This window comes from Bufo bufo, chromosome 2 (assembly GCF_905171765.1).
Source record: "Bufo bufo chromosome 2, aBufBuf1.1, whole genome shotgun sequence".
Classification (NCBI taxonomy): Eukaryota; Metazoa; Chordata; class Amphibia; order Anura; family Bufonidae; genus Bufo; species Bufo bufo.
The window spans coordinates 341,478,157-341,492,025 of NC_053390.1; the positions used below are offsets into that span (position 1 = coordinate 341,478,157).

The window sequence follows — 13,869 nt, forward strand, 5'->3', positions numbered from 1 at the left end:
TCATACCTCAGGCCATGTCTGCATTCCGTACAATTGTCAGCAGAAGTGCAAGTCTTACAGTTCTCTTGACATTTTCGACAGAGGTTCTTATCTGGAAAGGAAATTATATTATAGTGTGAGACATACTGGAGTAATATATTTGTCCAAGAAACATTTGGCATGTGACAACACAATTCTAGCAATGAATGCTAATAGGCATTTGGGTAGGGCAAGGATTTTGTCCTTTTACTGTAGATTGGCTATTACCTCTGGGTAAAAGGGGGAGATATAAAATGCTAGAATATATCCACATTTGTTCACTTTCTCTGGTTGAACTTGATGGAAATATTTTTTAACCATCACTATGTAACTATGTATGTATACAATGCCAACAACACAATTGTAAATCTGTCCCATTATAAGGACCCTATTACACAAGGCAAGGATTGGGACAATTATTGGTGACAAATGATTGCTCCCAATAACTGTGCTGTATAAAGGTGATGCCTATCGCTTGTGCATCGGGTGATCACATCTTTCACGTGGCACCTAAAAATCAGCATTTGTGGGCAGCACACCGTCTATGTAAATGGGGATGTGCTGCCTACAATGAATCTGTATGGGTAGCAATGATCATGTACAGTGAATGGCATATAAATCGGTTCTGTCGAGAAATTTCACTCAGAATCTGTGGAAAGCTGGTCACAACCCTTGGCTATTGTAATAAAAGAGGACCTGTCACCTCTTTTGACTTGGCCGTTTTAGCAACCACTTGTATTCCCCTTACAATTATAATTCTGGAGAATCGTTTCTTATGACTCTGTGTTGTGCCAATCATCTCTTTTTCCTGCTGATAAAGGTACAGATGGACGGCACCAGCTGGGGGGGTGTCCCTTCTCAGTCTGCCACTGACAGCATTGATTGGACAAGGACTGACTATGCAGGGGGCAAACCCCCAACTGGTAACACCAATCTGTACCTTCATCCATAAACTTCTAACAAGAATAGACGAAAAATGGCAGAAGTTAGTCATAAGACTTAATGTTCCAGAACTGTCATTTCATGTGGAATACAATTATTTACTAAAACGGACATGTCAGGGGTGCAGAGAGGTCTACTTTAATAGCAGTTGTCACCTAGAATCAATTACTCCTTCAGGAGACCAAGTTAGCTTGGCTCAATAGGATATGAAAGCACCTTACAGAAGAACACAGCTCTTGACTTATATTCGAGGGGATTTTCATTTATATTGTTATATTACTACAGTGTTGCTCAATGCAACATTGCAGAGCATAACATTATAAATCTGAGAACACTGTTCTAAGAGATTGATGGCAGGCTTTTCAATGTCATCCTGGATGTAGCTTTAGGGAATAAGCAAATTATCAAGGAACAACATGTGATAAATGACTACTGGATGATTGATCTGAATGCACCTGGTATTATTGCAACATATTTTAGATAATTTGGTTTTAAGGGTGGATATGTTGACTTTTATTTGACTTGTATTTATATCTTGGAAAATAAGTTAGAAAAAAAAAGGATGAAAGCAGCATTTTGGTGACAAAGATGATAGATTCAGCAAGAGTCAGTGGCATCTTCAAATAACAAGCAATCTCATGAAACCTTAGAGAACCGTATAAAACAAAAGGGTTGGGCATTGTGTGGTATGGGTATCACTCTGTCCTCACCAGTGTCATGGCTTTGATTTTGCAATGGTTTCAATTGACTCTTAATAGGTCGCCCACACATTCATCTTGATTTTTTTGAACAGAAGATTACACTTATTTCTTAGTGGAAAAAGAAACCAGTGGGACCATAATACCAGCATTACGCATGACTGTTCTGTATCATTGCATATGATCTACTATGTGCTGCAAACAGAAAGTGCAGCTTGTAACTGCCAGTTGTAATACCCCCTTATATACACAGTGTCTTGAAAAAGTATTCATACCCCTTTGAACTTTTCCAAATTTTTTCATGTTATACCCATAAACTTGAATGTGGTGTGCATTTGTATTCAGCCCCCCTGAGTCAATACTTTGTAGGACCACCTTTTACTGCAATTACAGCTGAAATTCTTTTGGAATATGTCTTTACCAGCTTTTCTAGAGGGTGAAATGTTTGCCCATTCTTCTTTGCAAAATAGCTCAAGCTCAGTCAGATTGGATAGAGAGCGTCTGTGAACAGCAATTTCAAGTTTTGCCACAGATTCTCAATGGAATTTAGGTCTGGACTGTGACTGGGCCATTCTAACACATGAATATGCTTTAGTCTAAACCATTTCATTGTAGCTCTAGCTGTATGTTTAGGGTTGTTGTCCTGCTGGAAGGTGAACCTCAACCCAGTCTCAAGTCTTTTGCAGCCTCTACCAGATTTTTCTCCAGGATTGCCCTGTACTTAGCTCCACCGATCTTCCCATCAACTCTGGCCAGCTTCTCTGTCCTTGCTAAAGAAAAGCATCCCCACAGCATGATGCTGCGAATACCATAATTCACAGTGGAGATGGTGTGTTTAGGGTGATGCGCAGTTTTCCGCCACATATAGGGGGTCATTTATCAAACTAGTGTAAAGTAGAACTGGCTTAGTTGCCCATAGCAACCAATCAGATTCTACCTTTAATTTTGGACAGCTCCTTTAGAAAATGAAAGGAGAAATCTGGATGCTATGGGCAATTAAGCCATCTTGATAAATGACCCCCATGGTGTTTCGCATTTAGGGCAAAAAGTTCAACTTTGGTCTCATCTGACCGAAGCAGCTTCTTCCACATGTTTGCTGTGTCCTCTACATGGCTTGCGGCAAAGTGCAAATGAGAGTTCTTATGGCTTGCTTTCCAAAATGTTTTTCTTCTTGTCACTTCCATAAAGCCCACATGATAGTTATCCTGGGGATAAATTCTCCCACCTGAGTTGTGGATCGCTGCAGCTCCTCCAGAGTGACCTTGGCTACTTCTCTAATTAGATCTTTGCTTGGGCTGCCAGTTTAGGTGGACGGCCATGTCTTGGTAGGTTTGCAGTTGTGCCATACTCCTTCCAATTTGGAATGATGGATTGAACAGAGCTCCGTGAAATGTTCAGAGCTTGGGATATTTTTTTATAACCTAACTCTGCTTTAGGCTCAGTTCACACCTGAGCGTTTTACAGCGCGTTCCTACGCGCTGTAAAACGCTCAACAAGGAGAAACCAATGCTTCCCTATGGGAATGGTTCTCACCTGGGCGTTTTACAGCGCGTACGATCGCGCTGTAAAACGCCCGACGCTCACACAAGTACAGGAGCGTTTTTTTGGGCGCTTGTCGCGCGTTCCCGTACATAGACTTTCGGGAACGCGCGACACTGTGTGTACACTTGTCTCTGTATGCGCGCTTGTAAACGCCCGTACAATCGCGCATACAGAGCGCTCCTTTCAGAACGCTCAGGTGTGAACTGAGCCTTACACTTCCCCACAACTTTATCCCTGACCTGTCTGGTGAGTTCCTTGGTTTTCATAATGTTTTTTTTACAGAACAGCTGTAGTTATACCGAAAATAAATTACACATAGGTGGACTCTAATTACTAATTAGATACTTCTGAAGACCTTTGGTCACACTGGATTTTATTCAGGGCTATCAGAGTACAGGGGGCTGAAAACAAATGCACGCCACACTTTTCAGATTTCTATTTATTGTTGATCTATCAGATAAAATCCCAATAAAATACATTTAAGTTTGCGGGTGTTATGTAAAAAAATGTGGAAAAGTTCAAGGGGTATGAATACATTTTCAAGGCACTGTAGTATTAGTACCTCCTAACTTACTAACTTCCAATTGACATATTTATCAACAATGGCATTACTACTGCCAATCGGATCTAGTTTGTGGTGACACGAGAGATGCCAAATTTATTAAGAGGCACATGACTTTGGTGTATTTCAGCAGGTCTGTGCACCAGAACCTGACATCTTTGCTGGCTAGGCTTTTAGGGATAACTTGCATCAGAAAACTAGTAAGTAATAGTGACTAAGTAATCTTAAATCTGTTGGGCCAGATAGGCGCCTCCTTCACCTAATGATACCATACCCATGCCCGTGGCATGTCACAGCGCAGCAGCATAGACTATCATTACAAAAAATGTTGCATGACATTACAGTTAAATAAATGTTGGATGACACATGCCATCTTGTAGCTATACCCTAAGGGTATTGATGGAAAGAGAACATACTTTCATTCAAGTAGAAGCCATCTGGGCAGTTGGTGATGCAGATGTTGGTTTCCTCATTTAAGTAGTAGCCAGGTTTACAAGCTGTGCACTGGTCAGTACGACTTCCTACACACGTGTCACAGTTCGGGAAACATTTTTTACACCTCTTCTTTTCGGCAAAGTAGTGGCCTGAGGGACATTCCGATACACAAATCCTGAAAAAAACCCAGAAATTCTTAAAAGGACACCATTGAAAATTATCACTTTTTACTGGATTTAACCATGACAAGTAATTGACCCTGATTTGCAATTTTGCTAAGTTCTATAGAAAAGTTATATATTAAGAGCTCCATTTCTTCCATGCTTTGCATTATGCATTTACTTGCTGGATAAATCTTGCCTTTATAACAGCTAAAACACAAGTTCATACTTTGGTTAATGAGTCAGAGCATATCTAAGCTTTCATTTGTTCAACCTTGCTTGAAGGCCCATGAATTACACTTCTTGGTTCGGTAACAATTTGTACTGCATTGATGTAAAAGAACCCTCAATTGTTTCTATTGTAATTTGGAGCACATAATCATTGTCAATTCTATTTTCAAAGAAAATTGTGATAAACAATATATTTTCTTGTTATATGCAGCTAGATGAGTGGTCTTAGATGATATATATCCCTTTTCCCTTTCCTCCTTACATGAATCAATTCTTCTAGAACATTTATGTAACAGTGGCAACTTAGAAAATTCTGTATATTAAACAGGTTGGGCCACATTCATTTATCACCTCACCTCTTGTATATATAATCGCTGGGGGGGGCTGAATGGTGGGATCACCACTGTTCATAAGAATGGGGGTCCTGGAGTCCCTGGTGTGAAAGGACCTGTAGCTGAGTACTGTACTCAGCAGTTCATTAGACAGCAGTCATGCATGCACACTAACTCTCCATTTGCAAAGGGGAACCCTATGCTAGTGATTGGTGGGAGTCCAAGCGGTCAGACTCCCCGTAATCATACAATTATGACCTATTCTGTGAGTAGGTAATAAATGTTGTCCGAGGGCCAACCCCTTTGAATACCATAACACTCCAGCCACAAGAAGTAACAGATGACTTTGTAATAAATGAGAGCATTGCCTTTAATAAAACTATCACACTGACAAATATCCCCAAGGTATTATAAATGTAGCATACAGAAAGGACAGCCCAAGAAGAGTATCTAACAGGATGTGATAGAAAAGGGTAAAGAAAATTAAAGAACATTGAGGGACATATATCTAGTCTTGATCTCTCTGCACTGGTGTGAGATGCGCCTAAATTATTAAGAGGCAGATGCCTTTTAAAAGATCCGGCAAATCTCGGCCCTGCTGTGCGCCAGGCACTGAGGTCTACAGCAGCTATGCCAGCTATAGCTTCCACCACTTTCTGGTGAAAGTTATAGTAAAAGTGGCTCGGCCCCTCCGGCTAAGCCCAGTCTTTTGGCAGCACTTCAGAAAAGTACACAGAAGCTCACAAATTATGGTTACATAATCTGCAACTTTTTTAAGCCACAATAGTGGCTTAAGGGCTTGATAAATGTCCCTCAATGAGTTATTTTTACTGGTAGGTGAGGTATAAGTTACTTTTACTGGAAGTCATTCATACAGAAATCGTTGAGATGTCATATGTTTACCTTGTATTGTTTTTTGCTTTATAATAAAAGTGTAGACAGTCAGTGCAGTGATGGGGTCCAGGTCCGTCACAGCCCACGTCACTGCATTCTGCATCACAGGGACCTAGTGCCAGGATACATTTATATAGTCATTTATGTAGGTGTTGTAAGAAACCAAAAACAAACTACAAATCAGATTAGGCATTAGAGTGTTTTAGTAGCTGCATGCCAGAAAAAAAATACATTCACTTGAATAGATTCTTATCATGTCTTAAAGGTCTAGGAGAATCATGCAATAACCACAAATTTGCTATGTCTAATTTAAAGAGGACCCAATGTTTCAGGGTGGTTTTATAATAAAGAGGAAAATGAATAATCAGAAATACCCTCATATACAATATTGTTATAACTGAAATCACTGCCAGTGGCAAAGGAAATGAGCTGAAAAAGATGCAGTGCAGCCATGTTGAATTCCCCAACCAGTTTAGATACCTGAATTTTAAATTTTCTGGACAACTTGTTGAATAATCATGGCCAACATGTTGTAATAGATGTCTATAGCTCAATATACAGCTCTACTGTGAGATGTAAAATGGTGGTATTCATAGTGACCCACTCAAGTACCAGAAGCCTTAAAAAAACATAGATCCATTCATTTTTTAGATGGTGGAAAAGGCCCCCTACTTTTACAGACTGTCCAGTAAATGACATACAATTGGCAACCCTGTCCCCCATGTAATTCATAATATTTACAAAGTTTCCATTTAAAGGGCTGCCTGTTATCTTTTGATGAGATCCATGGACAATCAAGTGGCAATTTGAAATTCTTAAAGGGATTCTCCAGGACTGGAAAAAGATGGCTATGTGTGGTATTACAGCTCAGCCCCATTTACTTTAATAGAATTGGGCAGTAATACCAGACACAACCTGTGGATAAGTGTGGGGCATACAATAGCCATGTTATCCTGGACATCTCCTTTAAGTACTAAGTAAAAATAATGATCAGTCAAGACGGATGGGCTCATCATTGTTGTGCCTTACCTGCATAGTCATCAATATTGTATTCCTCCGATGGCTCCTCAACAGGGCTGGAGCGTACCCTCTCCACTTTAGGAACATCATTTCTAGGGGAATATGGCTGGATAGAAGTTCCATATAATACTAAGGACCAATCCTTCAATTTACCTTGGAGATAAAAAAATACAGCACAGAAAATTAGATGACTACAAACTGGTCATTCTATGTTTGATTGCTATTAAATAAAATTGTAACCATACAGGAAAAGAAAATTGGATAAGGCCGCTTCACTTTATACATAGAATGTATTTCAGAAACTAAAGACATGATGAGTTGAAGTGTTGCAGAAGTGTTCAGATCACAAGTCTATATATGACCAAGCAAACAACCTAGGGCTTGACTGCAGATGCAATATATCTGATTTAGGAAACAGAAATTTTGGCTGGACAAGAAATTCTACTTTCAATGCTATTCTAATCCAGATTAATCTGAAACAATTAAAGCAATATGGGGCATCTAAATTGTTGGTCTTAAAAAATGTCCCCCTATATGTTTAATGTAGAACCAACATAAGAACTGAAGACTCTTTCCAAGAAGGAAGACAAGGACTGGACCTCTGTGGTGGTGGCACCTTCATGACAACAGAGACAGAGAACAGGGTGGTGTCTCATGGTAAATGGTGGGAGTGATAAATACTCATATGTATGACTCTTGTTACTAGTCTAATTAATACACTCTGTTTGCATCTTTTCTAGGTCTATCAAGAGAAAAATACAGCTGTCATTCTGTCAGTCATTCCATTCCTCCATCTACTATTCTAATGAGGACTACCTTATAGATAATCAATTCATTCTGCCACAGAGCCTTCCTTTGAGAACGTTTATCTCTGTAAGATTACTGCTACAGAAGAACAATATCTGGTATTTACTTTTTAATGGCATAGTACTGAGGAAATAAAAAAACAGTACTAAAAATCAACCAAAAACATTGGGGGAGATTTATCAAGATTTGATATCCCCTGCACTGTCAGAGGATGTGCCTAATTTATGACCAGGCACATGCCTCATCATAAATTAGACACATCCTCCTGCAGTCCGTGAGCCTAACCAGAAATCTACGACAGCTCAGAGATGCCATAGATTTCTTTCTTCATTTATGCCACAAAACTGCCATAAATGAAGGCAAATTTGTTGCTGTGTCTGACCACACCCCCTTCACCGCTCTTGCCACACCCTCTTTTAGAAAAGGGTCTATTTTTTAAGAGGTCGCAGTTAAAAAGTCGCGCCTACAACTTTTTAATGCCACTTTTCAGGAGTAAAGGGAATGATAAATCTCCCCCATTGTTTTCTATGGATAGTCAATAATAAAATACCCCTTTCTGATGGCAGTTTCCCTTTAACTAAAATTACCAAAAATGTACACAAAAGGCCCTGTAGTGTACAAGGCAAATGGTTTTAAAGGCTTACCTCTATCAAGTATGTATGCTGAAGCTAGCAGCTTCCCTACTTATTTGTGCTATTTTTGCTTTGTACAGCCTTGTCACATGGATATTAAGTCTAATCAATACACCATCCACATTGATCTCCATAGCATAATTGTTTTGAATGTTAAATATTCAGTAACATGGTGGGGAATTTACTGTTGTGTAATTATCTTAGACAGTATGAAATGTGAAAGACCTAAAGGAGCCTGCCACATGTACATGTCTGTCGGCAGCATGCTACCGAACAGGAGCTGAGCAGATTGATATATACTTTTGTGTAAAAAATATTCTGTAAAACTCAATCTTTCTTTAGTAGTCATGTGGGTGGTCCTATTCAGTAATCAACAGCTTTCCCCCTAGGAGATAGCGGTCAATCACTCATTAGAAACGCCCACATGGCTACTAAGCATAGAAAGGGCAGGGTGGTAAGTGAATAACAATTAAAAATTTTACTGGATATTTTTCCAAAAAACTATATTAATTGGATCAGCTCTTCCTGCCCCATAACATGCTACCTGCATCCAGCGCATGTGTAGATGAAGCTTAGGCCAGTACACAACGTTTCACTGTGCATGTGCCGGATGATGCTGAAGTGTAATTTATTAAGATGAGAGATTTGACAAGGGCATGTTTAAAACTCCAGCAGTAAAACAAAATGCTGGTGGTTTACTGTACAAAAAGCTACTGATAGCTTTCCTTTAAATCTCTCAAATGTATTTCCTAATGTTGACAATTAGACTACAATGGGCAATGCTAATACTTGCATCTTATCACTAAGAACAAACATAGGTAATGGCCTAAAAGGGTTTTTCCAGGATTTTTATACTGATCGGCGAGGGTCCGACACCCAGGAACCACCGCCAATTAGCTGTTTGAGAAGACACCGGTGCTCCTGTGAGCTTTGCTGCCTTCTCAAAGCTTACCAAGCGCAGCGCCGTACATTGTATAGCGACTGCTCTTGGTATCACGCTCAGCTCCACTCGCTGAGTGATGAGTGTGTCACTTGGCCTAGGAAATGCAGAAAGAAGACTGCAGCGCTCACAGGAGTGCCACTGCTTTCTTAAACAGATGACTAGTAGGGGTCCTGGGTGTAGGACCCCCACCAATCAGATACTGATGACCTATCCTGAGGATAGGTCATCAGCATTGAAAACTCTGAAAACCTCTTTAAATATAACAAATAATCATGTTCCTCCCCTCAGCTGGGCCATGCACTTGGATAAGGCTACTTTCACATATGTGGCACAGCTCTCCAGATCTGGAATGCTCACGACTCTATTGACTATAATGGGGTCCAGCAGAGATCCGGCCGCTACCCGGCAAATATGCCTGATTTTAGCCAGACAAAAACTGCTGCATGCAAGTTTTTTTTTTTCTGGCCGATTCCCAGAATTCTATGCCAGAACAGCCTGCTTGAGAGCTGTGCTGAAAATAATAAAGTATCCTAAACCAGATTTTACAAAAAATATTTCTTATTTCCCACATATTTATCTTTTTTGATACTGTATTAGCAGAAAGTTCATGATAGACTTCTACAACCTTCTCATAATGAGGAAAGTGGTCACGTCATGGAGTGGGTCTTGGAGGTCACCACTGGCACGTTTTCTACAGGATAAGCCTGAGACCAACTTTCTAGAAGCAAGTGCTTTAATTAAAAATGAAATTAAAATGTCAAAGTGAATAATTTGAAAGCAAAGAAACTCAAGCTCCAGAATGAGCTTCTGTTACCTGTATTAGATTAATAAGGATCAACACTATCTTTAATCTAATCTATGAAATAAAGATTTTGCCTAAAGAAAATAGCTTTCGAAACGGAGGTGAAATAGTCTTTCTGGAGTCAAATGTGAAGTTATAATGTCATTAAAAGTGTACTTGCAAGAGAATAAATTCTGCCTTTGGTTGAATCTAAAAGGATATTAAATTACCTCTTTCCAGCTTCTTTCCTAATACCTGTATTCCTCATCACTTCATAATGATGTGCTCAAGTTTATGTAAGTATGTCTATGTCAAGCAGGAGGTTAAGATTTTATTCCAACTGGTCCAATCAGGTTAATAATACGGTACTCCACTTAAGCATATATGTTCTTTTAGGTGTGTGTACATGAGGAATAGTACTATATATGGTCATTATTTGACTTGCATCTTGAATTTTTGAGCAGTTTTCCTCCCTGCAGGCTCTATCTCTAATCCTCATTTCTCCCTGTGCTAGTGGGTGGATACTAGCTGTTATAATGTCTATCAGTGAGTACACACAGAGAAAACAGGAGATACTGCCCCTGGCTCTCACTTACTCAGTGCCACTCAGAAGCACCAGACCACTGTTGATGTGAATAAAGCACTTAGGGTGAGATAGCAGACTCACAATTAGATGCTGCAAGCTTCCTAAGTGTGTGTCTGTTTGTTCCTCACTCTGCAGCTCATCCCTCCCCTTCTCCTCTCCATAGGCTTCTTGTAATCTTGTAATCTGATCCTTCAGTGGGCTGACAGCCCATCTTTGTCTCTCAGAATGTATTTATCACAGAATTCAGAGTGAATGTTAGTGTAGAGTGGGGGGAGAAAAGAGCATTTACCTCCAATAAGACATATAACAAAGTTTCTTATATCTGCATAAACTATTGATTTATGCAAAGTTGTTTGAAAAGTTAGGCTAGTTTCACAATAGCGGTAAGAGATCTGACAGGCTGTTCCAGCAGGGAACAGCCTGCCGGGTCTCTCTGAATACAGATGCCAGATGGTACCTGAATGTCCACCGCTCCCATTAACTATAATGGGATCCGATGGAGATCTGGCTGCAACCCAGCAAATATGCCAAGAAGTGGACAGACAGAAATGGTTGAATGATCATTTTAGCCGACCACTAATAGATCCTTATTGTTTGAAAACAACCGGCCATGTTTAATATTTTCGTCCAATAGTTGGACAACAGATCTTTCCCTCAAAGAAAGATTGTTCTTGAACGTTGAAAGAACGTTCCCAGAAAGATTTTTCATCCATTTTTCATGTATGACTAGTCTGAACAATTGTAAACGTCAATATGGACTAAAATGTGCATGGCTGTGTCTGTGGAATAAATATTTTGAAGATGTTTGTTTATTCAACTGCTGTTAAAGCATTAACCAACTTCTGTCTAATGCTTATGGCTATTTTTAACCTGTAAGTTCAGAGGTTGGGTCTGTATGGATTGGACTTGTTTTACCAGCACATACCACAGATGCTCATTCAAACTGAGTTCTGGAGAAATTGGAGGCCAAATGAACACTTTAAACTTTGTTATGTTCCTGAAATCATTACTAAACAATTTTTAAAATGTGGCAGGATACATAATTCAGTAGAGAGGCCACTGCCATGAGGGAGCACACGTTGCCATGAAGGAGTGTGACTGGTCTTCAACACTGTTTAGGTAGCTGGTACATTTCAAAATAACATGCACATTAATGCCAGAACCCAAGGTTTCCCAGTAGACCTTTGCGTAAAGCATCACACTGCCTCCACTGGTTTGCTTTCTTCCTATAGTGCATTCTGGTGAAATATATACCCCAGGTAAGTGAGACACAAACCTGGCTGTTAACGTGATGTAAAGGAATATGTGATTCCTCAAGTCTCTCCCAATACACAGTCAAGCTCTTTTTAAAACTATGTTTTCTCTGAAATGCTGCTGCATTTCAGAGTATACAATAAGTTAGTTTCTTGCAATGAGGGGTCCTGGTGGCAGCATGAAACTTCTGATGAGACCCCTTTATTACTGCATTTATCATGTAGACAAAGATAATACATATCGTGGGGTGTTGCTCTGGTAGATAGGGTAAGCAGACGCAGTTCAGAGGCAAAATACAAGTTCTTAATGCAAAACTTCAGTGTTTATTCACACTTGAGGCAAATGCACAAAACAATGCGTTACTTTTCAGTCTTGGTGTTTACTGCACACACAATGGAAAGTTCATATAACACAAGTCACCTTGATGTCAGTTCTGCCTCCAGCAGTCCACGGCAGGCTTTAGGGGGCCTGTTTCCTCGGCCCATGGGCCTAATCCCTCCAACCTGGCACCAAGCCTCAGATCCCAACACAGAGATCCTGCTGCTGAGCCCAGCTGCCTATTCAAAGGGAGTCTGTCACCTAATCTGAGCCTTTTAGACCGCTCAGATCAGGTTATAGACTCCTTTGCCCTCATTATAATGGTACCTTTATTTGTGCTGTCCCTCGCCGAGATCTTCCAAAAAAGACTTTTGAAACATATGCTAATGTGGTTCGGCAAGTGCCCAGGGGTGGCGTTACTGCAGCAAGTACCCAGGCCCCTCGGCAATGTGCTTAGAAAACCACACCTATTTCACCCCTCTGGCCTGCCCTCCTTTCCTATTATTACCTCCTCCTCTCCCTCACAAATCTTTCCAAGGTTTGAGTAAATTCACATGGTACACCTGCTCTGGCTTTCGCCGCCCTGGCTGGTGTTACCTTGTAGTTTACCTCTCCAACTTTTTCGATTACTTCGTAGGGTCTCTGCCACCTAGCCAGGAACTTACTGTCCACGGTCGGTACCAGAACCAAAACCCAAACTCCCGGGTTAAAGATCCAGACCTGAACCTGACGATTATAGACCCGACTTTGAGCTCGCTGAGCTGCCTCCATATGCTCTCTTACAAGAGGCAACACTGTTTCCATACGTTCCTGCATCTGGGTGACGTATTCAATAATACTTTTATATGGGGTGGGTTGTTGCTCCCACGCCGCTTTGGCTATGTCCAACAGACCACGAGGGTGTCTGCCATATAGTAGTTCGAAGGGCGAGAACCCAGTAGAGGTCTGGGGCACCTCTCGCACTGCGAACATAAGGTAGGGCAGAAGGAGGTCCCAGTCCTTCCCATACTAAGACACCACTCTTTTTAACATGTTTTTTAATGTTTGGTTAAATCTTTCTACCAGGCTGTCAGTTTGCGGATGATAAACGGACGTCCGTAGCTGTTTGATGTGCAGCAACTTACAGAGTTCCCTCATGACCTTGGACATAAAAGGGGTCCCCTGGTCAGTCGGTACATCTATAGGTAGCCCCACTCGGAAAAACACCTCCATTAACTCTATAACTATAAGTTTGGCCGATGTACGTCGCAGTTGCACTGCCTCCGATTACAAAGTGGCGTAATCTAGGACGACCAAGATGTGTTGGTGTCCTCTAGCGGACTTCGGTACTGGACCTATAAGGGGAGAGGTACTAAGGGTCTGCGGAAAAGGTGCTGGGTCCTAGTTTGGAGGGTCGGGCAAGAGTTGCAAAATTCGTCCACCTCTCTAAACAAACTGGACCAGTAAAACCGTTGTAATATCTGGTCCTGTGTTTTCTGCACTCCCAGATGACCCCCGAGAACATGTTGGTGGGCTAACTCTAACATGAGTTTGCGATAAGCCTGGGGCACCACCAACTGTTCAATATGTTCACCCCGCAGCTGGTTTACCATGATACAGCATATTCTGATGAACCCCAAAACAGTGAAACATCGACTCGGCCCCAGGCTGTTGTGGTTCACCATCAATTATTACCACATTCTCCCAGGCTCAGGATAGGGTTGCATCCCGGTG

General features: G+C 40.9%; 1 protein-coding gene across 3 annotated transcripts in view; it reads right to left on the bottom strand.

Annotated features, from left to right (window-relative positions):
• Positions 1 to 13,869, bottom strand: part of PCSK5 (proprotein convertase subtilisin/kexin type 5) — a 468,004-nt gene that overhangs the window by 166,500 nt on the left and 287,635 nt on the right. For all 3 annotated transcript variants that reach the window (XM_040417061.1, XM_040417063.1, XM_040417062.1), the window contains exons 14-17: positions 6,845 to 6,988; positions 5,825 to 5,927; positions 4,179 to 4,372; positions 7 to 91 (exon numbers count right to left, since the gene is read on the bottom strand). In XM_040417061.1, the coding sequence (XP_040272995.1) occupies positions 7 to 91; positions 4,179 to 4,372; positions 5,825 to 5,927; positions 6,845 to 6,988 (526 nt within the window). The remainder of the gene's footprint in view (positions 1 to 6; positions 92 to 4,178; positions 4,373 to 5,824; positions 5,928 to 6,844; positions 6,989 to 13,869) is intronic.